Source organism: Lycium barbarum, chromosome 11 (genome assembly GCF_019175385.1).
Source record: "Lycium barbarum isolate Lr01 chromosome 11, ASM1917538v2, whole genome shotgun sequence".
NCBI classification, from domain to species: Eukaryota; Viridiplantae; Streptophyta; class Magnoliopsida; order Solanales; family Solanaceae; genus Lycium; species Lycium barbarum.
The window spans coordinates 22,846,744-22,870,993 of NC_083347.1; the positions used below are offsets into that span (position 1 = coordinate 22,846,744).

Below are 24,250 nucleotides of genomic sequence, written 5' to 3' on the forward strand. Positions count from 1 at the left end.
TAATGAAGTCAAGTGGACAGAACTATGGAAATTCAGCTCGAAGGAACAATTTATTTTGCACCAACTGCAAGAGAACCAACCATGCAGTGGAGAAGTGTTATAGGCTAAAGTTGTAGTTGAAATTCAGGATCAAATGTTAATTTTTAAATAAAAAAAAATGAAATATTCTCATGACCAAATGGGTCCTAAGTTAAGTTTTGTGGTGGTGTTTCCTATTATTACACGTCATAAATTTAATTAATACGAGACTCAATATTTGACTGTAAAAGTAATAAACCTCCAACAAAGGAGGGGAAAAAAAAAAAAAACCCAATTCTTGGGCGGAAAGAAACGAATATATACCAAACTCTAGTCATAAGTAGAAGCAAAAGAGAGAAAGACGAAGAAGAAACATCAGAAAGCAAGATGGAAAATCAAGCAAATCTGCCCACCGACTCACAAAGAGAAGAACTCCTCACCACGTTCTGTGAAATCACATCTTCAACAAAACCCGAAGCTCTTTTCTTCCTTGAAAGCCACAACTTCGATTTAGATTCCGCCGTCTCCACTTTCTTTGACGGCGCTGCCCCTAACAATACCCTCCCCGCCGCCGCCGATGACGTGGTCGAAGCTGATATCCCTGTTTCCGTTGCCGCCGCGCAACGCCGTTCTCCGTCGCGCTCTCGATCTCCGTCTCCGCCGCGACCTAGAAGAAACCCTCCGAGCACTACCCAAGGCGGCGGCGGCGGAAGGAGAAGTGGTGGAATTCATACTTTCTCTGATCTGAATCGTAGGCCTGTGGCGGGGTCTGGTAGTGATGATGATGGGCCTCAAGAGTATTATACTGGTGGAGAAAAAAGGTATAACTAATGCGTACTTTATATTGCTTCATTCATATTTAGTCTTTATGTTGTGCATTTGGTTGTTTTTTAGTAAGAATTGGAGAAAAGTGTTTGAGTATGATTTCTTGGGACTTACTGGTTGAGATATTTGAGGCATTGATAAGAGGAATATGTGAAAACTGTGATGATAGTAAGTTATTATTCCACTTATTCTTAATTAAAGGGGTCGTTTGGTAACTGGTTAGAGTTATGCATGTATTAGTAATACATGAATTAGTTATGAGGGAATCTATTAGTTATTCATCTACTTAGTTATTCCACCTTCTATCCTGCATGAAATAATACATTCTTTCATAAGTTATGCATGTATATTAGTTATGCGGGGTTTTAAATTGCAAATCAACACCATATTAATTTTATACATGAATAACTTACCTTCTAACTAGCTACCAAACGACCCCTCAACTGTGGTGCCCGCTCAACTCCTACATCCTCCCACTAAGTACAGATCATCTAGCTTTTTTTGCTTCTACCAGGAATTGTATCCCGGTTTCCCATAGTCTTCATTCTGTCTTGTTGAACACTATGTCACACCCTTGGGTGCCTCGCTATATGTATTTTGATATTACAATGTTGCATGATGTATTTGCTTATCAATGTGACGTGTTTACACTGGCAATTTTGGTCATCGAAGCCAGTGGGGCCTTGACCTAGTATTTAAGGATGGGGTGCTGAGAGTTGAGACACAATCAGGCTCAAGTATGGGATTGGGTCGAATTTATGGGTTTAATGTGTTTTTCCTACTAGTGTGTCCTATATGGTATAAAGGGGAGCCTTAGCGTAACGGGTAAAGTTGTTGCCATGTGACCATGAGGTCACGGGTTTGAGCCATGGAAACAACCTTTTGCAGAAATGTAGGGTAAGATTGCGTACAATAGACCTTGTGGTCTGGCCCTTCCCTTGGACCCCGCGCATAGCGGGAGCTTAGTGCGCCATGCTTTCCTTTTGTGTCCTATGGTACCTGTTTTTACCAATTGGTGGTGTAAATATTGGATATTCCAATTATTATGATGTCGTGAAATTTCATTATTTGGCTTGGACTTAAGTGGCTTTATGACTTGTTCATGTATTTAAGTATTTTTAGAAATGCCGGAATATGAAAAATCAAACACGTAGTGCTCGCCATCCAAAAGAAATTAAACATGTAGTACTTTATAAGAACTAGTATAAGAATTTGCTTCTGGTACATGATCACATGGAGATCATTTAACTACAGTCTCTTCTCATCTGTCACCAGATTGCATCATCCAATTCCCTTATTCTGTTGTTTTGAGACGGAGAAAACAAATATCTTAATTACATAGTTCTAATTCTTGAGGTGTTCTGTTACATGGATACACTTGAATATTATTCAGACTTGTATTATAAAGGCGCAGTGTGCATTTTCACTAGTAATTTGCTGATCAAAGTCTTTTTGTAGTGGAATGCTTGTTCAAGATCCATCTAAAGCAAATAATGTGGACGCAATATTCGATCAAGCTAGACAACATGCAGCTGTTGAAGGACCTCCTGCATCCTCTGGCTCTAGAAGCTTTACTGGAACTTCTAGAAGACTTACAGGTGAGACCGTGTCTGCTGCTGCTCCTCAGCCACCTGAGAGTGTTACTCATATTATCACTTTCTGGACCAATGGGTTCACTATAGATGATGGGCCCTTGCGGAGGTTTGATGATCCAGAAAATGCCCCTTTCTTAGAGGTAATGTCAGTCATGAGTTTACCCTTTGAATGTTACCTGTAGTGCATCTTTGTGGTTCTATATTCACTACACTTGTGGTTCTCCTCAGGTGAGTCAACTAAACCTCCTTTGGTCAGAATAGGTGTTCACAAAAATTTGCACCATTCTACTCTTTTTGTTGGAACTCATATGAATCATAACTCAAGTGTAGCATACTGGATTCAACTGAGCATTTTTAAGTATAGGGTATGTCCAATCTTATCTTCTACGAGAGCTTGGTGATAGGTCTTTGGGCGCAACTTGGAACTTGCTTTTTTCCTACTCAAAAGCTCCATGTCAAACTGGTTGACGTGGTGGCATTATTCAGACTATAAAACACAAAAACTGGACCTTGCACTTAGATTAGTTCATGGTTTTTATTAGGAATCTCATATATATGGCCTTTGGATTAGGTAAATGACACGTCGTGCTTACTATCTATCTTGCACATCTTGAAAGTTGCTACTAATGAAGTATTGTGCATGTAGAAAAATGATAAAAGAGACGTGTTGTAGGTTTAACAGTGTTTTTTAGATTATGTTGTTTCTCCTATTTTTGGTCGGCTATAAACCACTTCCTGTAGCTATGGGTGGCAACGATGGTTTCCCCCCACTAAGGCAATAACCCCGTCGCCCAAACTCTGCCCCTGACATTTGCTTGCTTTTTCATGCTTCAGAGTCAGCCCTCTAGTTACATAAATGTTATAATCCTAATCGTGTTATCCAGTATTCAACCTCCATTGAAGTTAGTGACTAGCTAAAACTTTTCTCTGAAAGGGACTAACTTAAACCTTTCTCTGAAAAGGAAAATGTGAATCTAAGTAACAAGGTAGAACACGTTTTGGAACGATATCATCTAAGTATTCTGATGTGTATAGAAGGTAATCTTTTCTAACGTAGTGATTTTGAAGCAAGTTTGCGACAATAGTAGTGAATTTGCTTGGAGATCCATTATCTTTCACTGGAAGGAGCTGAGAAACTAAATTGAAGGCGTCTTAATTTGGTGCTCCCTAGAAGCATATAGAAAACCAGTTGTTGTGTCCTTCGTGATGTCTAATCCTGAAACTGTTTTGTTTTATGTCCGTATTTGTTGTCTACCCCAAACAAAAATCTTCACATTTACAAAATTTAAGACATGCATCTTTTGTGTTGATGTCCACACACACACACAAAAAAAAAAAATCTTGTCATTGGCAAATTTGAAGACATAATCCCCCCCCCCCAAAAAAAAAAACCAAAATTAGTTTTTCTCTTTTGGGTGATGGGTCCGACTTGTTGAACTTAATAACATGAATTAAGCTCTAAATTCTACTCCCTTCTCTTTTGCAGAGTGCACTTGTATCTGATATTCCATATTAACTTTCTTTCCACGTGGCTTTTTCTTGTTGAAATTGGAGAAAACTCTGATGTAATTTCATGCTCTCGTTGTTAGGCAGAAGCTGAGAGATGTCGTGATTTTGGATACTATAGGAGTATAAAGGTTGAGGAAGTTAAGGGTGTTGTTCGTAGGATGAGTAGGGGAAGAGCGACCGGGCCCGATGAGATTCCTGGGGAATTTTGGAAGACTGCAGGCAGGGCAGGTTTGGAGTGGTTGACTCGACTCTTTAATGTCATCTTTAAGACGGCTAAGATGCCTGAAGAATGGCGATGCAGTACAATGATTCCATTGTACAAGAACAAGGGCGACATTCAAAGTTGCAACAACTATAGAGGGATCAAGCTGCTAAGCCACACTATGAAAGTGTGGGAAAGGGTGGTGGAGATGAAGGTGAGGAGAGGCGTGTCTATCTCAGAAAATCAGTTCGGATTCATACCGGGGCGCTCAACTACAGAAGCTATTCATCTTGTACGGAGACTGGTGGAACAGTATAGGGAGAGGAAGAGGGACTTACACATGGTATTCATCGACCTAGAAAAGGTATACGACAAAGTGTCGAGAGAGGTTCTATGGAGATGCTTGGAGGCTAGAGGTGTACCTGTGGCGTACATTAGGGCGATCAAGGACATGGGGCCAAGACCAGGGTAAGGACTATGGGAGGAAACTCAGAGCACTTCCCATTGGTGATGGGGTTGCACCAGGGATCAGCTCTTAGCCCATTTTTATTCTCCTTGGTGATGGATGGATTGACGCGGCAAATTCAAGGTGAGGTGCCATGGTGTATGTTATTTGCAGATGACATAGTCCTGATTGACGAGTCTCGCAGTGGGGTTAACGCTAAGCTGGAGGTTTGGGGACAAACTCTGGAGTCTAAAGGGTTCAAGTTGAGTAGGACCAAGACAGAGTACTTGGAGTGCAAGTTCAGTGATATAGTGCATGAGGCTGATGTGGGAGTGAAGCTTGGCACCCAGGTCATACAGAAGAAAGATAGTTTCAAGTATCTTGGGTCTATTATACAAGGAAATGGGGAGATTGATGATGACGTCACACACCGTATTGGTGCAGGGTGGATGAAATGGAGGCTTGCCTCCGGAGTGTTGTGTGACAAGAAGTGCCACCAAAACTTAAAGGCAAGTTCTACAAAGTGGTGGTTAGACCAACTATGTTGTATGGGGTGGAGTGTTGGCCAGTCAAGAAATCTCATGTTCAGAAGATGAAAGTGGCGGAAATGAGAATGTTGCGATAGATGTGTGGGCATACTAGGAGCGATAGGATTAGGAATGAAGTCATCCGAGACAAGGTTGGAGTAGCCTCAGTGGAAGACAAGATGCGGGAAGCGAGGCTGAGATGGTTTGGGCATGTGATGCGGAGAGATGCAAATGCCCCAGTGCGGAGGTGCGAGAGGCTGGCTAGCGACGGTTTCAGAAGAGGTAGAGGTAGGCCGAAGAAGTATTGGGGGGAAGTGATTAGACAGGACATGGCGTATTTCCTGCTTACCGAGGACATGACTTTAGATAGGAGGGTATGGAGGACTCATATTAGGGTAGAAGGCTAGTAGGTAGTCGCGTTTATCCTTTCTTACGAGTAGTTATATTGCTCTATAGTTTCTTGTCTCTTGATTTCTGCGAGTATCTGTTGGTTTATAATGGCTTATTTACTTTCATTGTTTTCATTTTCATAATTGCTTTGATTTGTTTGTCCGTATCTGACCTTTCTTATGCTTTTTCTTGAGCCGAGGGTCTTCCGGAAACAGCCTCCCTACCTAAGGTGGGGGTAAGGTCTGCGTACATTCTACCCTCCTCAGACCCCACGTTGTGGGATTCACTGGGTATGTTGTTGTTGTTGTTAGGCAGAAGCTGAAGAACCATCAATGTGGCTTTTGCTGGTTTATGCTTTTTCTGTGTAGTTTTTATCTTTCTCCAGACCTCCTGTTAATATTTTGGTATGTGTAATTCAGAGTATCCGAAAGTCTGAATGCCCAAAAGAACTTGAGCCAGAAGATAGGAGGACATCTGTTCGAGTTAATCTGACAAGGAGAGAGGAGGACTGCCCTGTACGTCCTTATTCCTCTATTACCAAAGGGTCTCAATTATGCTTCCAAAACCTTGGCCCTTCATGCTAACACACTTTTCTTAATTTGCTTGTGGTCTTATTTGCAGGTACCGGAGAAGCGTCGTGCTTTATTTCAGGGCGCAGGAAGAACTTTAGGTAGCACTAGCAATGCTGAACAAGTAGACTCAATTGGTGCTATGCCATCATTCACTGCAGCCCCATCCCCATCAGCGGGCCTAGTTGTTGATCAGTCACAGCCTTCAACCTCAATTCAACTAAGGTTAGCAGATGGCACACGGATGGTTTCTCGGTTTAACTACCAACACACAATCAGAGATATTCGAGGGTTTATTGATGCATCAAGGCCTGGGGGATCAAGGAGTTATCGACTGCAGACGGTGGGCTTTCCTCCCGAACAACTCTCTGATCTTGACCAGACAGTAGAGCAAGCTGGACTAGCCAATTCAGTTGTGATCCAGAAACTTTAGGTGGCTAGACATTCTATGTTATATCTGCAGCAGTTACACCAAGAACCATGCTGATTTTACCCCTATATTTGAACTACATACACATTCCTAATCACAAGTAGCCTCCAGGGGTAGATAATGTTTTTCTTAAAGCCTACTGATGGATTTCTCTTTTGAAGTTGAGCGGCATTCAGAAAGTTCCTTCTACTTTCCATTCTAAATTTTTTCGTTTTGCATATTGCATGTTGCCTATTGCGCCATGGGCAGTTATTGCCTAGAATCTCTGTGAAGCGCGGTAGTCCGAGCTCTCAAACTTCACTTCAGCTGCAGCTATTATGTTAACCGTTCTCCGCGGTCTGTTATCCAGTTTGAGCTCTTAAACCTACTCTTGAAAGTATTGTTCTGATTCCTAACTTTACCTTAGTTCCAACAGAAGGAATACGGTACTTTGAGCTCTATGTTAAACATAAGTATGAAACGGTATTATTAGGCAACTCTGGTGGTCTTAGACTGAACAAATTTCTGTGCAAGATACCGAGTTAGAGCGATGAAGATAAAAGACTTTGTTTTGCCGGTAACCAAGAGTCTGAGTGACTACCATGAGTTAAATAAACTAATCATTGTTTCATGTGAACTTGAGGTTATACCCTTTTGGAATATCTTAAGAAAATTGTTGTTATTTTTGTGACCCAACATTGAATCTGAGATAATCGAATACTTGTTATATAGTTTATTACGGTCACTAAAAGATTAACCAAACTAACAGATTTTTTTGTTTTATTTTAATCTTTTGGTCTTTTAGAGATTTGGAATGAAGAGATTCGTTCTTTTCCCTGTAAAATGATGGATATGTAACCATGTAAAATCTAAAATGATTATGATTGAGTCAACGTCCTATAGCAAATAAATTAATATATTATATTTATACAAAATAAATAAACTACAGTCTATAGGGGGGTCATTTGTTGGAATAAATGAATAATGAGAGAAAGAATTAATAACAACTAATTTAGAATGCACTTTATCCTAAATACCAAGATTCCCTACATAGTACAAATAAGAAAGGATTTAATAAATAAAACTTTAGTTGATTTCAAATAAAAACGGTATAAGCACTCGAAATGAAAATCTATGGGTTGAAAATGCGTCTATAGAAAGTTACGGTTGTTGAGAAGATAAATCAAGCTTGAGAAGGGGTACCGAGAAACATTTTCAAACCTTTCCCGCGTGAAATAAAATTAGGACCAGGACTAGAAAATATTAATTTTCCCAGCTAAAGTAGGATTACTATTTTAAATCCTAGTCCCACTAGGACAAGAAAGTATCAATTTTCCTTAACTCCCATATAAATACTAGCATTACTGCTCTCAGAGTAGCAATACTTCTTCACAGAAAAGAATATACTAATTTTTTCTTTCTTTCAGACAAAAAGAATCGAACAATGGTATTTCCTGGTGTTGAGGCCGCTGCCTACTCTTTCATTCGTCGTGTGCAATCACATCCACAACTTTACGGTCACTTTCGCCAAGCCATGAGTCGTTATGATACTGAAAAGGATGTCACGGCTGTCGTATCTGAATTGGAGAATCTGTTTCAATACCACCAAGATTTGCTAATTGGCTATCGAATTTTCTTGCCTCCGCAATTTCAAGAAACGTTACCACATGCACGACAGCCTCGAAAGAACAATGTTATCTACGCTGATACGAATAAATTGAAACCTTGCATTGGTTTTATGAATAAAGTTCAAAAACGCTTTGCTGATGAAGGGGGTGTTATCGGGGAATACTTAGAGATCATCAGGGCAATCACAAAGGGTAAATTTTCTCACAAAGAGGCTTATGATGCAGTAACGAAAATCTTTGGTGATGAAAATCAAGATTTGGTGGATGAGTTTGAGTTGATTTTGGGTACTGATTATGGGGCTAGAAAGAAAATTAAGAAGAAGAAGGAGGATTTATCACCAAGTAATAGTGGTGATGAAAACAAGACTCGAATGCAGAAAAAACATGATGACTTTCGAATGGAAGATGAGATGTTTGAAGTTGACATTCACTTGTCCCATGTCAGAAGAACTGTGAAATCTGCAAAAGTTTTGATGGAAATTTTGAGGGACTCAGCAGAAAATCAGCATCAAATTATCAACATCGACGAATATTTCAGTGCTGTGAGTCTCAGTTGCATCCGGAAAGAATACAAAGAAGAAGGTTTCTTTATTATTAAAAAACTCCGGGAAGATCCGAAACATGTTCTGCTCAAATTTTGTCACAGTTGGAGCCCAAAGAAGCAGAACTGGTCAAGTCAAGAGAGAAGCGGAACAGATATTGGCGTGAAGTTCATGAGCAGAAACGGAATTTTATGACAACTTCATCATAGAAGGTATAATTACAGTATAGACATTTAGAGATACTTAAGGAATATATAATTAATTCAGTATAGGGGTTTTCTTGAACTTGCTCTGTTTATCTATTTGTCAATGTACTGCTGCTTTGTTGTTTTGCCGTTGAATGAATTGCAGATAATTTCATTAATTACAGTAATTCTTTGCACTTTTTACTCTCATTTACGATATTGCAGATACTAATAAGCAAATGTCTATATTTTAGGCTTAAAAGCTCCATCAAAGTGTCAAAACATTTGATGATTTTGATTTTTCATGTACAGTGAAAGTTAGTATACTGATCATCTTGCCACTTGTATTTTACTTTGTCATTATTGACATACATGTGGAGAAATAACTGATGATTAAAACGCCCTGTAGCTGATAGTCCTAATCATAAATTTAGAAAAAAGTCGCCTTTCATCTTGATTTCAATGTTTTTCAACAAAGAAAGTGACTTGCTATTAAGCATAGCTGTAAAATGAGTGAGACTGACTACAATGCCAAACAGGATAAATGCAATCAAGAAGTGTATAGAGTAATGGCCACATAGAGATTAAACATGCATTTAGGTAATTAATACCCCCAGTCGCCGATCAGGAACTGTACTATCACAAAGTAATATCCTGGCATGACCTAAGCCAAGGCAAAGAAATGGAAGAATGGGGATCAAATCATGACATACTCAAAACACTGGTTATATATGCAGAGAAAAGAGTTTGATGAAGCATAGCATGCCAATATAAAGCTACTGTCTGAGCTTAATAAAGAATAAGCTAATATTAATTATTTGCACTACAAGTGTTCGTTAATACAACTTGACTTATGCTGTCTTATTAGATCCAGAGCAACTATTTTTTTCTCTAAACCAGCTTCATAACTACAAGTCCTACTATGTGTAGCTAATTCTGTTTGTATCCATCATGGCTGGAATTATTCATCATGATCCGTGTCTGTACACAGGAACTAAAAATTAACATACCCTTTCAAGCCTGTGAAAGATATATTATGTGTTCCGACAAAGAATTTTCAGCGATCATCAGTCCAAAATCAACCATAAACATTCAATCATGACGAAAAGGTAAGCATCACTAGCTAAAAAGAGGTTAGAAAGGAATAACAGAACCTTTTCTAGGAAAGATTCCATTTTCGAACTTCTACACAAAGCAGCTCCTAGAATACAACAACAACAACAACAACATACAATCCCACAAAGGTGGAGTCTGGGAGGGTAGAGTGTACGCAGACCTTACCTCTACCTTGGGAGGTAGAGAGGATATTTCCGGTAGACAAAGCAGCTCCTAGAATCTCAGTTTTATTTCAGAAAACCATCGATATACAAGAATAAATTGGAATAAGTACACAATAATAGACATAATACATGTTACCCAAATAAATCACACACAAATACAAACACAAAATATTTGGAAGCTGGGAACAAAGTGCAAGGACTGCTCTTAACTATTCACAACTGCACAGTGCTTCCTAATCTCACCAGCAGAGCCGGTCTTGACTTCTATCCTGCCCATTTTCTCCATGGCTAGACCGAATTCAACATTAAATTGTTGGAGTGATCCTTGTACTAGCTGGTTGATGTATGACTTTGTTGTCGCACTTGTTGTCAAGGCTGCATCAGATTGGAGTAGCCCTTTTCTCTTGAGCACAAGCTTATAGTAGCTGAGATCAAATTTACTGGAACTGCCTGGATCCATTTCGACAATTGTCGTATTGTCATCGATTGATTTGCATTTCTTCATCTTAAGATTCGCTGCATATTCACTGTCTAGAGATGGATCTTGTGTACCCCAAACTCCGGTAAAATTGTATAAACGTGATGAAAATGACGGGCAGTGCGAGACTCCAATGGTATGCGCGCCTGATAGGAAATTGTTCATAGTAGTAATGATTTTTGTCCAAAAGACCTAAATGTATGGAAAATCTCGATATAGAAGAAGCGGATATCAGTATGGATGTACGAATTTAAACTTACCAGACAACAGGACCAAGTCTTTTAGGTCAAGACCCTTGCTGGCAAAAGAAGTCTGGAGACTGGAAAAGTTACTAGTTGGAGGAGGGATGTTGGCCAAGGCTTCCGAGGCGTTTGATAATCTTCCATCTCTTCTACCAGTTGGAACATTCCAGTAAGGGCCTCCCTGAAGAAAAAGGGAGACAGACATTAAGAACATCTTTCCTTTTAGCTTAGCCCTTTCATGTTTTCAATGACTATTTATCTCATTTTTTCTATTAGCGGCATTAACTATAACCTCAGTTCAATTTATTGGTCTGAGCAGTTTATGCTAGGCAAATATGGTCCGCAATTTAGAAACTAGTATGCATGTTGGTTCAATGTTTTATACTTACTGTGACCACAACGGAGTCTCTAGAAACTAAGGCAACAATATCTGCACAAGAGACAATGCCAGGACATTCAGCTTCAACTGCTTTCTTCACACCATCGATGAATGAGAAGCCTCTAAGTGTTTGATTAGGAACTGCCACTTTTTCAGTCTGGTTTTTTGTGCTCGAAGTGAAATTCAGGAGTACAGAAGCATCACAACCCTGTAAAAAACCGATTAAGAAAATCAGAGAAGTACATTATTTCAAGAATGACACTCTTTATATGAAATGAGTGATGAACTTACCCTGACAAAGCAATCATGGAATTGCATCCTGAGCAAGGCAGCTGCAAGAGATGGAGCATTTGGAATGTGCTTTTGCACATAATTTCGAATTATCTTCTCTGCTTGTGGACAGCTCTTCGCATAGAAGTTGAGTTGTAACTGAGCATGGCTTGAACCCACTATTCCTAGTAATATACACAACACTAGAAAATTACCCAAGTCTCCAAATTTGGCCATTTTAATTACTTACTTCTTTTTGCTACTTTAGAAATAGGTCTCTTTCTTTGTTCGAGTTGCTACACACACATCTACTCCAAGTTCGTAGATGTGTTTGTATTGGATCAGAGAGAATTTATAGGCACATTGCTTTAGCTAACTTGCGTTAGTTTGTCATTCTCCATCTTTTTATTACATAAGAAAATAGATTCGTTAGGGTCTGTCTCTTTCATTCAGTTAGAGTCATACGTTTCATTGGTTAGTTGCCATATACAAGCTGATAACCTTTGCATATTCTTGTTAAATTAATCTGTTAGAGGCTACTTCCTTATTGTTTTTTTTTCTTTCTGTCAATTAAGACTTAAGATAGAAGGTCCGGAGTATTTGGTATTAGTAGTTCAAAGTGGGAATCAAAATAAGTATAGTTTGGAGTCAAATCATAGAAAAAGTTATTTTGTTTAAAAAGTTGGAACATGCCTGTATTAAGCTAACAACCTCACTGGAAACCACCAACCTCACATTAATGTACTTGCTTCAATTTTCTTTTTCCTTTTTTTTTTATGGGCAGAAGATTTACACTGCAGTTGTGACTTGAGATATTAATTGGTTTATTGTAAGTGCTGAGAATCAAATTAAAGTTTACTAATTTCCGGCGGATAAAGAGCAAAGATCTGGAGCGACCGATTCGGCAGAACAACTCAAAAGATAAAGGAGTATCACTAATCTCTTCATGCTCGTCTCATGCTCGAGTGTTATTTGTATAAATAAGAATCTCTTTCGCTACATAATCTTTTCTTCGTGTAAATAGATTTAGGTTCTATGGGGCAACCTTTCCTAAAAGTTAAAAGTACATGGGTGGGCACTGAGTAGTTTGGTGTCTAAGTCGATTGGTCGGGCAACGGTTATTATTTTAGTATTGCTATCTATCCAGAACTGAACGAGATAGAATAGAAAGAATGTGAAGTGCTAGCTAGCTAGTATTACAAGTTTTTTCTTATCTCTCCCTCATCATCTATAGTTTATAGGGGGGTTAAACCAATTCACTCAAAAATTTGTCATTTGGAACCCTTTGGAAGAGCTTTTGGAGCGTGATATTCACGTAACATATCATATCCCTCGGGGGTATTTTACTATGAGCTCATTTTAGTTTAGGGGGTTCTTTAAACACCCAAAAGTTTAGGTAGAAACTCATAAATTGATGATAGTTTAGGGGACTTTTGACTAATTCACTTGTAAAATTACTCAATTTTGTATAGTACTTTAAGAGTTAGCTGATATTTTTTGCTCTCGCATATGTATGTTCTATATCATTCAAATTCTAGAGCTTAAAAAATTGTATATTTCTTGTGCTTTTTTTCCCAATATGTCGGCTAGTTTGATGGAGAAGAAGATTAGGTGTTTTTATTGTTTAGGATAGTTAATCGGTGGCGTTTATTGCACCTTTAAATATCCATGTCAGCAAGCTTTTTCCTCACTCACACGCTACACATAAGTGAGGATCACGATGTGAGCCAGGTAACTTAGTTGTGCTCAAAAGGAAGGACATTAAGTACTTGGTTCAGGTGGCCAATAATATATAGCTATGACTAATGTACTAGACGTTGTTGAGTGGCTAGGTCAAAAATGGATACCAAGTTAAGGAGATTGTCTATGTATTTTACCTTTAATTTGAGAATGTTACACCTCGTAAATTTCCGCATCGATTGTGTTGTAAGTAAACTAACGTGAGTCCAGAGAGGCTATGATACCCCTATAAGGTTAAGGAAGACTTTTAATAAATGTTAGACAAGTATTTAAAGGTTTCGGGATCAAGCGAATCAAAGAAATTAAGTTTGTTAAAAATTTGAGAAAACTTGGCAGAATTCCGACAGGAAATTTTGGTCCAACTTGAGAGAGGCATATCTCCTAGAATATGAGGAGTCACGGAATCCATAGCGTATGTAAATTAAAGTTCGGCGAGTCTTCTTTCCAATGCAACTGACAGATCGCAATTCCGAGAAGTATGGGATAAAGTACGACCCGTACAAAAATGTGCGTCCCGTACATTCTGGACATACCTTACCTGAAATATCCAAAAAGTTGAATTTTTTTTACCTTCAAGTACGGGATGAACAGTAACGCGTACTTTGCCCGAAATTTCCAGAAATTGGAAGTCGGTGAATTTTTTTTTCCTAAGCCTATAAATAGATGTTTCCTCGACTTGGGCCTCATTTTCACCCAAAAATAAATCCCTAATATCTCTCTAAGCTTCCCTTAACATCCATAAACACTCCAAATCATTCCAAATCAAAATCAAGAGAAGATCAACCTTGAAAACCTAAGTTAATTTTGGGAAGTTGGATGTTCTTGCTTTCACTTGGAGTTGTGGGGATTAAGTCTTGGAGCAAGTTGTGTGAGTTGAAATTCTTCAACTATAAGGTATGCTCTTCATCTTATCTCTTATGTTAAGTTGATTTGAAGGTTTAGCAAGTCTTAGAAAGTAAAAAGAGTTATGGGGAAAAGTTCAAATATGAATTGATGATATTTTGAGTTGTAAATTAACTTGAGCTATAATTGTTAGCATGTTATGAGTATAATCTTGTTTTGAGGGGTAATAATAATGTTGAGAAAGTGTGGTATACAAGTGTATAAGGGGTTGTATTGAAATTATTGTTATGGATTGTTTATGAAAAGAAGTTTGGGATTGGATTGAGTATAATTGGAATGTAATCTTTTGATTATGGAATTGTTGATGTTTTTATTGTGGTTTTGGGAGTTGTTTTTGAGTTGGAGGAAATAGAAGATTGAAGGGAAAATGCTGCCCAATTTTCGTTAGCTCAATTATTAATCTAGTTTGACCACATAAGCGTTTCAATGTCTTACCTGGAGTGCGAATCATTTTGAATGTAGATTTACGAGATCGGAAGGATAGGCGTTGAGTAGTTAAGGAGACGACGAGGTATGTTAAGGCTAACACTTTCTTTCTAAAGGCATGATTCCCTTATTGTGAACCCATACATGTTATCTATAATGTCCTATTTCCTAAAATTGCTAGAAACTCATAATTCTCAAGGTTCCTATGGTATTGTTGATAAAAGTTCCCTTTTATGATGATGATTCCATTTCTAAAGATACCAAGGCTTATAGTTCTCCGATAGAGTGGTAGCGTTTTATTTGGGCTCTCATGCATGCTTTATATATATGTATGTATTTTCTCACACCGAGCCGCACTATAGTCGGCTGCGTACGGCACTTAGATGTGCACACCACTGCAGTGGGTACGTTATGATGATACCTCGGACGCGGGATGATATGTTATATGGATCGGGCTGCACGTTCCGCAGCAATATATATATATATATATATATATATATATATATGTATGTATGTATGAAAAACGTTTTTTTTTTAAAGCTAAGCATGCATGACATCCGCCTTAAGAGGCATCCAGATGTACAGGTTATCTCTCTTATCTCATGTTACTTTCTGTATCTTTATTATGTTGTTATTCATGCCTTACATACTCAGTACATTATTCGTACTGACATCCTTTTGCTTGTGGACGCTGCGTTCATGCGCGCAGGGAGACAGATCAGGTCCTTAGGTGCTTCATCAGCGATTTCTCAGGAGCTCTCCATTTGCTTCGGAGCTGCAGCCTAGTGGTATTATTCTTTTGTGTACATATTTAGGCGCAGCGGGATCCTGCCCCGTCTTTATGATTTCATGCACTCTATATAGAGGCTCGTACACAGATGTATAAAGTTAGATGTTCTATAACCTCATTGGTTCATATTTTTGTGTGTCATTTTTGGCAGCCTTGTCGGCTTGTACATATGGGCATAGTTGATGATGTTTATATAGACATGCATTTATCTTTTGATCTCATGCCCTTACAGATTATGATATTTATGAGTTACCTTTTGTGGTCCACCGAGAAATGATTATGAGAAGTATGTTAAGAGGTGCTCGGTAGATTAGTTCCGGGTGCCCGGCCCTCCGGCGGGGTCGTGACAGAGAAGTTGTTAGGTGCCTGTAATAAGAATTTCCATTTTAGCTACCCTTCCCTTGGTTGTGTTGGTATTCTTTATTAAGTTTGAAAGGCGTAAGATAACCAAATGAAGGAATGAAGGTACTCTTTCTATGGTTTATGGTACAAAGGTACTCTATGATCAAATAGGTGGTTACTTGTCTAGTTGTCTTGTCATTTTTCTATTATATTTAACCTGTGTGTGCGTAATAATATTAGTTACATAGGTTGTGGAATCCCAATGTGGATGAAGTGATTTCTTCTTGTTGTTCATACTAGTATTATATGTTCACCTATATTTGTGTGTGTTAATGAAGTGGTTGTATTTTGTTTTAATATGTTTTTGGCCAGATATTTACTTGATTTATAGAGACTTTTTGATAGTTCGTTTGGTTAAATAAAGTTGTTTATTTACACATCTATACATATTACGTTTCTTAATGTCAAATTCTCATTACATGAAAAAGACACTTATTATATTTGCGGCTTCAACTCGTTTTGGTGCCTGTACGTACGTACGTTTCAACTAGAACTATTAAACATAGCTCACAACTTTGTTCCATCTAAGTTTTCATTTTTTTAGCTCGCATCTTATTTGATGAAGGTTAAAATTTATGACCGTTACATGTGGTGAAATTGCAAAAAAATAAATTATTGATTAAGCATCACAAGACACAAAGGAACTCCTCAAGGGGTAGACAATGGTCTATAAAATGGATTTTGTTGGAAATTTGGATTTGGGTCATCGGGTCAACCCAGATCCATATCAAAATAAGTAAATATATATCATATGTTATATATATATTATTAAATAAAATGGGAAAAGCGAAAAGACAACTTTTGAAAAAAGTCCCTAAAAGTTGTATCCCTTCAGAAAAATAAAAAGGTTTTCCGGTACACAAAGTAGCTCCTAGAATCTCAGTTGTATTTCAGAAAACCATCGATAAACAAGAATAAATTGGAATAAGTACACAATAATAGACATAATACATGTTACCCAAATAATTCACATCAAAATCACACACAAATGCAAACACAAAATATTTGGAAGCTGGGAACAAAGGGCAAGGACTGCTCTTAACTATTCACAACTGCACAGTGCTTCCTAATCTCACCAGCAGAGCCGGTCTTGACTTCTATCCTGCCCATTTTCTCCATGGCTAGACCAAATTCAGCATTAAATTGTTGGAGTGATCCTTGTACTAGCTGGTTGATGTATGACTTTGTTGTCGCACTTGTTGTCAAGGCTGCATCAGATTGGAATAGCCCTTTTCTCTTGAGCACAAGCTTATAGTAGCTGAGATCAAATTTACTGGAACTGCCTGGATCCATTTCGACAATTGTCGTATTGTCATCGATTGATTTGCATTTCTTCATCTTAAGATTCGCTGCATATTCATTGTCTAGAGATGGATCTTGTGTACCCCAAACTCCGGTAAAATTGTATAAACGTGATGAAAATGACGGGCAGTGCGAGACTCCAATAGTATGCGCGCCTGATAGGAAATTGTTCATAGTAGTAATGATTTTTGTCCAAAAGACCTAAATGTATGGAAAATCTCGATATAGAAGAAGCGGATATCAGTATGGATGTACGAATTTAAACTTACCAGACAACAGGACCAAGTCTTTTAGGTCAAGACCCTTGCTGGCAAAAGAAGTCTGGAGACTGGAAAAGTTACTAGTTGGAGGAGGGATGTTTGCCAAGGCTTCCGAGGCGTTTGATAATCTTCCATCTCTTCTACCAGTTGGAACATTCCAGTAAGGGCCTCCCTGAAGAAAAAGGGAGACAGATATTAACAACATCCTTCCTTTTAGCTTAGCCCTTTCATGTTTACAATCACTAGTTATCTCATTTTTTCTATTAGCGGCATTAACTATAACCTCAGTTCATTTTATTGGCCTGAGCAGTTTATGCTAGGCAAATATGGTCCGCAAGTTAGAAACTAGTATGCATGTTGGTTCAAATTTTGTACTTACTGTGACCACAACAGAGTCTCTAGAAACTAAGGCAACAATATCTGCACAAGAGACAATGCCAGGACATTCAGCTTCAACTGCTTTCTTCACACCATCGATGAATGAGAAGCCTCTCAGTGTTTGATTAGGAACTGCCACTTTTTCAGTCTGGTTTTTTGTGCTCGAAGTGAAATTCAGGAGTACAGAAGCATCACAACCCTGTAAAAAACCGATTAAGAAAATCAGAGAAGTACATTATTTCAAGAATGACACTCTTTATATGAAATGAGTGACGAACTTACCCTGACAAAGCAATCATGGAATTGCATCCTGAGCAAGGCAGCTGCAAGAGATGGAGCATTTGGAATGTGCTTTTGCACATAATTTCGAATTATCTTCTCTGCTTGTGGACAGCTCTTTGCATAGAAGTTGAGTTGTAACTGAGCATGGCTTGAACCCACTATTCCTAGCAGTATACAAAACGCTAGAAAATTACCCAAATCTCCAAATTTGGCCATTTTAATTACTTACGTCTTTTTGCTACTTTAGAAATAGGTCTCTTTCTTTGATCGAGTTGCTACACACACATCTACTCCAAGTTTGTAGATGTGTTTGCATTGGATCAGAGAGAATTTATAGGCACATTGCTTTAGCTAACTTGCGTTGGTTTGTCATTTTCCATCTTTTTATTACTGAAGAAAATAGATTCGTTAGGGTCTGTCTCTTTCATTCAGTTAGAGTCATTGGTTAGTTGCCATATACAAGTTGATAACCTTTGCATATTCTTGTTAAATTAATCTGTTAGAGGCTACTTCCTTATTGTTTTTTTTTTTTTTTTCTGTCAATTAAGACTTAAGATATAAGGTACGGAGTTGGGTATCAGTAGTTCAAAGTGGGAATCAACTTAAGTATAGTTTGAAGTCAAATGATAGAAAAAGTTATTTTGTTTAAAAAGTTGGAACATGCCTGTATTAAGCTAACAACCTCACTGCAAACCACCAACCTCACATTAATGTACTTGCTTCAATTTTCTTTTTCCTTTTTTTTTATTATTTTTTTTTATGGGCAAAAGATTTACACTGCAGTTGTGACTTAAGATATTAATTGGTTTATTGTAAGTGCTGAGAATCAAATTAAAATTTACTAGTTTCCGGCGGTGAAAGAGCAAAGATCTGGATCGACCGATTCAGCAGAACAACTCAAACGATAAAGGAGTATCATTAATCTCTTCATGCTCGTCTCAAGCTCGAGTGTTATTTGTATAAATAAGAATCTCCTTCGCTACATAATCTTTTCTTCGTCTAAATAGATTTAGGATCTAGGGGCAACCTTCCCTAAAAGTTAAAAGTACATGGGTGGGCACAGAGTAGTTTGGTGTCTAAGTCGATGGGTCGGGCAACAGTTATTATTTTAGTATTGCTATCTATCTAGAACTGAACGAGATAGAATAGAAAGAATGTGAAGTGCTAGCTAGCTAGTATTACAAGCTTTTTCTTATCTCTCCCTCATCATCTGTAGTTTATAGTGGGGTTAAACCAATTCACTCAAAAAATTGTCCGCGGTGTACTGCCATTTGGAGCCCTTTGGAAGATCTTTTGGAGCGTGATATTCACGTAACATATCATATCCCTCAGGGATATTTTAATATGAGCTCATTTTAGTTTATGGGGTTCTTTAAACACCCAAAAGTTTAGGTAGAAACTCATAAATTGATGATAGTTTAGGGGACTTTTGACTTATTCACTCATAAAATTACTCAATTTTATATAGAACTTTAAGAGTTAGCTGATATTTTTTACTCTTGTATTTGTATGTTCTATATAATTCAAATTCTAGAGCATAAAAAAATTATATATTTCCTGACCTTTTTTTCCCAAAACGTCGGCTAGTTTGATGGAGAAGAAGATTAGGTGTTTTTATTGTTTAGGATAGTTAATCGGTGGCGTTTATTTCACCTTTAAATATCCATGTCAGCAAGCTTTTTCCTCACACACACGCTACACATAAGTGAGGATCACGATGTGAGCCAGGTAACTTAGTTGTGCTCAAAAGGAAGGACATTAAGTACTTGGTTCAGGTGGCCAATAATATATAGCTATGACTTATGTACTAGACACAGTTGAGTGGCTCGGTCAAAAATGAATACCTAAGTTTAGGAGATTGTCTATGTATTTTACCTTTAATTTGAGAAGTTGTTAGGTGCCTGGAATAAGAATTTCCAGTTTAGCTACCCTTCCCTTCGTTGCGTTGGTATTCTTTATTAAGTTTGAAAGGCTTAAGATAACTACGTGAAGGAATAAAGGTACTCTTTCTATGGTTTATGGTAAAAAGGGACTATGTGATCAAATAGGTGGTTACTTGTCTAGTTGTCTTGTCATTTTTCTATTATATCTAACCTGTGTCTGCGTAATAATATTAGTTACATAGGTTGTGGAATACCAATGTGGATGAAGTGATTTCTTCTTGTTGTTCATACTAGTATTATATGTTCACCTATATTTGTGTGTGTTAATGAAGTGGTTGTATTTTGTTTTAATGTGTTTTTGGCCAGGTATTTTCTTGATTTTTAGACTTTTCGATAGTTCGTTTGGTTAAATAAAGTTGTTTATTTACACATCTATACATATTACGTTTCTTAATGTCAAATTCTCATTACATGAAAAAGACACTTATTATATTTGCGGCTTCAACTCGTTTTGGTGCCTCTACGTACGTACGTTCCAACTAGAACTATTAAACATAGCTGACAAGTTTGTTCCATCTATGTTTTCATTTTGTACCTCGCATCTTATTTGATGAAGGTTAAAATTTATGACTGTTACATGTAGTGAAATTGCAAAAAAATAAATTATTGATTAAGCATCACAGGACACAGAGGAACTCCTCAAGGGGTAGACAATGGTCTATAAAATGGATTTTGTTGGAAATTTGGATTTGGGTTATCCATGTGGGTCAACCTAGATCCATATCAAAAAAAGTAAATATATATGATATGTTTTATATTTATTATTAATTAAAATGGGAAAAGCGAAAAGACACGACTTTTGGAAAAAGTCCCTAAAAGTTATATCCCTTCAGGAAAATAAAAAGGTTTTCCGGTAGACAAAGCAGCTCCTAGAATCTCAGTTTTATTTCAGAAAACCATCGATATACAAGAATAAATTGGAATAAGTACACAATAATAGACATAATACATGTTACCCAAATAAATCACACACAAATACAAACACAAAATATTTGGAAGCTCGGAACAAAGTGCAAGGACTGCTCTTAACTATTCACAACTGCACAGTGCTTCCTAATCTCACCAGCAGAGCCGGTCTTGACTTCTATCCTGCCCATTTTCTCCATGGCTAGACCGAATTCAACATTAAATTGTTGGAGTGATCCTTGTACTAGCTGGTTGATGTATGACTTTGTTGTCGCACTTGTTGTCAAGGTTGCATCAGATTGGAGTAGCCCTTTTCTCTTGAGCACAAGCTTATAGTAGCTGAGATCAAATTTACTGGAACTGCCTGGATCCATTTCGACAATTGTCGTATTGTCATTGATTGATTTGCATTTCTTCATCTTAAGATTAGCTGCATATTCATTGTCTAGAGATGGATCTTGTGTGCCCCAAACTGTGGTAAAATTGTATAAACGTGATGAAAATGACGGGCAGTGCGAGACTCCAATGGTATGCGCACCTGATAGGAAATTGTTCATAGTAGTAATGATTTTTGTCCAAAAGACCTAAATGGAAAATCTTGATATAGAAGAAGCAGATATCAGCGTGGATGTATGAATTTAAACTTACCAGACAATAGGACCAAGTCTTTAAGGTCAAGACCCTTGCTGGCAAACGATGTCTGGAGACTGGAAAAGTTACTAGTTGGAGGAGGGATGTTGGCCAAGGCTTCCGAGGCGTTTGATAATCTTCCATCTCTTCTACCAGTTGGAACATTCCAGTAAGGGCCTCCCTGAAGAAAAAGGTAGACAGACATTAAGAACATCTTTCCTTTTAGCTTAGCCCTTTCATGTTTTCAATGACTAGTTATCTCATTTTTTCTATTAGCGGCATTAACTATAACCTCAGTTCAATTTATTGGTCTGAGCAGTTTATGCTAGGCAAATATGGTCCGCAATTTAGAAACTAGTATGCATGTTGGTTCAATTTTTTATACTTACTGTGACCACAACGGAGTCTCTAGAAACTAAGGCAACAATATCTGCACAAGAGACAATGCCAGGACATTCAGCTTCAACTGCTTTCTTCACACCATCGATGAATGAGAAGCCTCTAAGTGTTTGATTAGGAACTGCCACTTTTTCAGTCTGGTTTTTTGTGCTCGAAGTGAAATTCAGGAGTACAGAAGCATCACAACCCTGTAAAAAACCGATTAAGAAAATCAGAGAAGTACATTATTTCAAGAATGACACTCTTTATATGAAATGAGTGATGAACTTACCCTGACAAAGCAATCATGGAATTGCATCCTGAGCAAGGCAGCTGCAAGAGATGGAGCATTTGGAATGTGCTTTTGCACATAATTTCGAATTATCTTCTCTGCTTGTGGACAGCTCTTTGCATAGAAGTTGAGTTGTAACTGAGCATGGCTTGAACCCACTATTCCTAGTAATATACACAACACTAGAAAATTACCCAAGTCTCCAAATTTGGCCATTTTAATTACTTACTTCTTTTTGCTACTTTAGAAATAGGTCTCTTTCTTTGTTCGAGTTGCTACACACACATCTACTCCAAGTTCGTAGATGTGTTTGTATTGGATCAGAGGGAATTTATAGGCACATTGCTTTAGCTAACTTGCGTTAGTTTGTCATTCTCCATCTTTTTATTACATAAGAAAATAGATTCGTTAGGGTCTGTCTCTTTCATTCAGTTAGAGTCATACGTTTCATTGGTTAGTTGCCATATACAAGCTGATAACCTTTGCATATTCTTGTTAAATTAATCTGTTAGAGGCTACTTCCTTATTGTTTTTTTTTTTCTTTCTGTCAATTAAGACTTAAGATAGAAGGTCCGGAGTATTTGGTATTAGTAGTTCAAAGTGGGAATCAAAATAAGTATAGTTTGGAGTCAAATGATAGAAAAAATTATTTTGTTTAAAAAGTTGGAACATGCCTGTATTAAGCTAACAACCTCACTGGAAACCACCAAACTCACATTAATGTACTTGCTTCAATTTTATTTTTCCTTTTTTTTTTTTATGGGCAGAAGATTTACACTGCAGTTGTGACTTGAGATATTAATTGGTTTATTGTAAGTGCTGAGAATCAAATTAAAGTTTACTAATTTCCGGCGGATAAAGAGCAAAGATCTGGAGCGACCGATTCGGCAGAACAACTCAAAAGATAAAGGAGTATCACTAATCTCTTCATGCTCGTCTCAAGCTCGAGTGTTATTTGTATAAATAAGAATCTCCTTCGCTACATAATCTTTTCTTCGTGTAAATAGATTTAGGTTCTATGGGGCAACCTTTCCTAAAAGTTAAAAGTACATGGGTGGGCACCGAGTAGTTTGGTGTCTAAGTCGATTGGTCGGGCAACGGTTATTATTTTAGTATTGCTATCTATCTAGAACTGAACGAGATAGAATAGAAAGAATGTGAAGTGCTAGCTAGCTAGTATTACAAGCTTTTTCTTATCTCTCCCTCATCATCTATAGTTTATAGGGGGGTTAAACCAATTCACTCAAAAATTTGCCATTTGGAACCCTTTGGAAGAGCTTTTGGAGCGTGATATTCACGTAACATATCATATCCCTCGGGGGTATTTTACTATGAGCTCATTTTAGTTTAGGGGGTTCTTTAAACACCCAAACGTTTAGGTAGAAACTCATAAATTGATGATAGTTTAGGGGACTTTTGACTAATTCACTTGTAAAATTACTCAATTTTGTATAGTACTTTAAGAGTTAGCTGATATTTTTTGCTCTCGCATATGTATGTTCTATATCATTCAAATTCTAGAGCTTAAAAAATTGTATATTTCTTGTGCTTTTTTTCCCAATATGTCGGCTAGTTTGATGGAGAAGAAGATTAGGTGTTTTTATTGTTTAGGATAGTTAATCGGTGGCGTTTATTTCACCTTTAAATATCCATGACAGCAAGCTTTTTCCTCACTCACAAGCTACACATAAGTGAGGATCACGATGTGAGCCAGGTAACTTAGTTGTGCTCAAAAGGAAGGACATGAAGTACTTGGTTCAGGTGGCCAATAATATATAGCTATGACTTATGTACTAGAAACAGTTGAGTGGCTCGGTCAAAAATGGATACCTAAGTTAAGGAGATTGTTTATGTATTTTACCTTTAATTTGAGAAGTTGTTAGGTGCCTGGAATAAGAATTTCCAGTTTAGCTACCCTTCCCTTCGTTGCGTTGGTATTCTTTATTAAGTTTGAAAGGCTTAAGATAACTACGTGAAGGAATAAAGGTACTCTTTCTATGGTTTATGGTAAAAAGGGACTATGTGATCAAATAGGTGGTTACTTGTCTAGTTGTCTTGTCATTTTTCTATTATATCTAACCTGTGTGTGCGTAATAATATTAGTTACACAGGTTGTGGAATACCA

General features: G+C 37.6%; 4 protein-coding genes across 7 annotated transcripts; 1 reads left to right on the plus strand and 3 right to left on the minus strand.

Moving 5' to 3' along the window:
- The first annotated feature begins 337 nt into the window (after window positions 1–337).
- Window positions 338–6,699, plus strand: LOC132620395 (plant UBX domain-containing protein 4-like). Its single transcript, XM_060335055.1, has 4 exons — window positions 338–839; window positions 2,302–2,578; window positions 5,931–6,026; window positions 6,133–6,699. Exons 1-4 carry the CDS (start codon window positions 406–408, stop codon window positions 6,511–6,513), a joined length of 1,188 nt encoding a protein of 395 aa, XP_060191038.1. The 5' UTR covers window positions 338–405; the 3' UTR covers window positions 6,514–6,699.
- Window positions 6,700–10,179: 3,480 nt separating this feature from the next.
- On the minus strand, window positions 10,180–12,535 carry LOC132618232 (peroxidase 3-like). 2 transcript variants are annotated; one of them, XM_060333294.1, is made up of 4 exons: window positions 11,515–12,535; window positions 11,234–11,431; window positions 10,863–11,025; window positions 10,180–10,748 (listed from the first exon to the last, which is right to left on the minus strand). In XM_060333294.1, the coding sequence occupies exons 1-4, from the start codon at window positions 11,728–11,730 to the stop codon at window positions 10,330–10,332; spliced, it is 996 nt and encodes a 331-aa protein (XP_060189277.1). In that variant the 5' UTR covers window positions 11,731–12,535; the 3' UTR covers window positions 10,180–10,329. The 2 variants fall into 2 exon arrangements, with proteins under 2 accessions (XP_060189277.1, XP_060189278.1); XM_060333295.1 differs by having other exon boundaries at window positions 10,863–11,021; window positions 11,230–11,431.
- A 4,257-nt stretch (window positions 12,536–16,792) lies between these two features.
- Window positions 16,793–18,192, minus strand: LOC132618367 (peroxidase 3-like). Of its 2 annotated transcripts, none has more exons than XM_060333426.1 (4): window positions 17,977–18,192; window positions 17,696–17,893; window positions 17,326–17,488; window positions 16,793–17,211 (listed from the first exon to the last, which is right to left on the minus strand). In XM_060333426.1, exons 1-4 carry the CDS (start codon window positions 18,190–18,192, stop codon window positions 16,793–16,795), a joined length of 996 nt encoding a protein of 331 aa, XP_060189409.1. The 2 variants fall into 2 exon arrangements, with proteins under 2 accessions (XP_060189409.1, XP_060189410.1); XM_060333427.1 differs by having other exon boundaries at window positions 17,326–17,484; window positions 17,692–17,893.
- A 2,752-nt stretch (window positions 18,193–20,944) lies between these two features.
- Window positions 20,945–22,341, minus strand: LOC132618350 (peroxidase 3-like). Of its 2 annotated transcripts, none has more exons than XM_060333413.1 (4): window positions 22,126–22,341; window positions 21,845–22,042; window positions 21,474–21,636; window positions 20,945–21,363 (listed from the first exon to the last, which is right to left on the minus strand). In XM_060333413.1, exons 1-4 carry the CDS (start codon window positions 22,339–22,341, stop codon window positions 20,945–20,947), a joined length of 996 nt encoding a protein of 331 aa, XP_060189396.1. The 2 variants fall into 2 exon arrangements, with proteins under 2 accessions (XP_060189396.1, XP_060189397.1); XM_060333414.1 differs by having other exon boundaries at window positions 21,474–21,632; window positions 21,841–22,042.
- Between the last annotated feature and the right edge of the window lie 1,909 nt (window positions 22,342–24,250).

What these genes read in the sequence shown, in the direction of transcription:
- LOC132620395 (XM_060335055.1), top strand. Translation starts at nt 406, where the DNA reads ATGGAAAATCAAGCAAATCTGCCCACCGACTCACAAAGAGAAGAACTC. An exon ending in TATACTGGTGGAGAAAAAAG is followed by an intron (nt 840 to 2,301) that starts GTATAACTAATG and finishes GTCTTTTTGTAG; the next exon opens with TGGAATGCTTGTTCAAGATC. An exon ending in GGAGAGAGGAGGACTGCCCT is followed by an intron (nt 6,027 to 6,132) that starts GTACGTCCTTAT and finishes TCTTATTTGCAG; the next exon opens with GTACCGGAGAAGCGTCGTGC.
- LOC132618232 (XM_060333294.1), bottom strand. Translation starts at nt 11,730, where the DNA reads ATGGCCAAATTTGGAGACTTGGGTAATTTTCTAGTGTTGTGTATATTA. An exon ending in GAGACTCCGTTGTGGTCACA is followed by an intron (nt 11,026 to 11,233) that starts GTAAGTATAAAA and finishes CTTTTTCTTCAG; the next exon opens with GGAGGCCCTTACTGGAATGT. An exon ending in AGACTTGGTCCTGTTGTCTG is followed by an intron (nt 10,749 to 10,862) that starts GTAAGTTTAAAT and finishes ATTTCCTATCAG; the next exon opens with GCGCGCATACCATTGGAGTC.
- LOC132618367 (XM_060333426.1), bottom strand. Translation starts at nt 18,192, where the DNA reads ATGGCCAAATTTGGAGATTTGGGTAATTTTCTAGCGTTTTGTATACTG. An exon ending in GAGACTCTGTTGTGGTCACA is followed by an intron (nt 17,489 to 17,695) that starts GTAAGTACAAAA and finishes CTTTTTCTTCAG; the next exon opens with GGAGGCCCTTACTGGAATGT. An exon ending in AGACTTGGTCCTGTTGTCTG is followed by an intron (nt 17,212 to 17,325) that starts GTAAGTTTAAAT and finishes ATTTCCTATCAG; the next exon opens with GCGCGCATACTATTGGAGTC.
- LOC132618350 (XM_060333413.1), bottom strand. Translation starts at nt 22,341, where the DNA reads ATGGCCAAATTTGGAGACTTGGGTAATTTTCTAGTGTTGTGTATATTA. An exon ending in GAGACTCCGTTGTGGTCACA is followed by an intron (nt 21,637 to 21,844) that starts GTAAGTATAAAA and finishes CTTTTTCTTCAG; the next exon opens with GGAGGCCCTTACTGGAATGT. An exon ending in AGACTTGGTCCTATTGTCTG is followed by an intron (nt 21,364 to 21,473) that starts GTAAGTTTAAAT and finishes ATTTCCTATCAG; the next exon opens with GTGCGCATACCATTGGAGTC.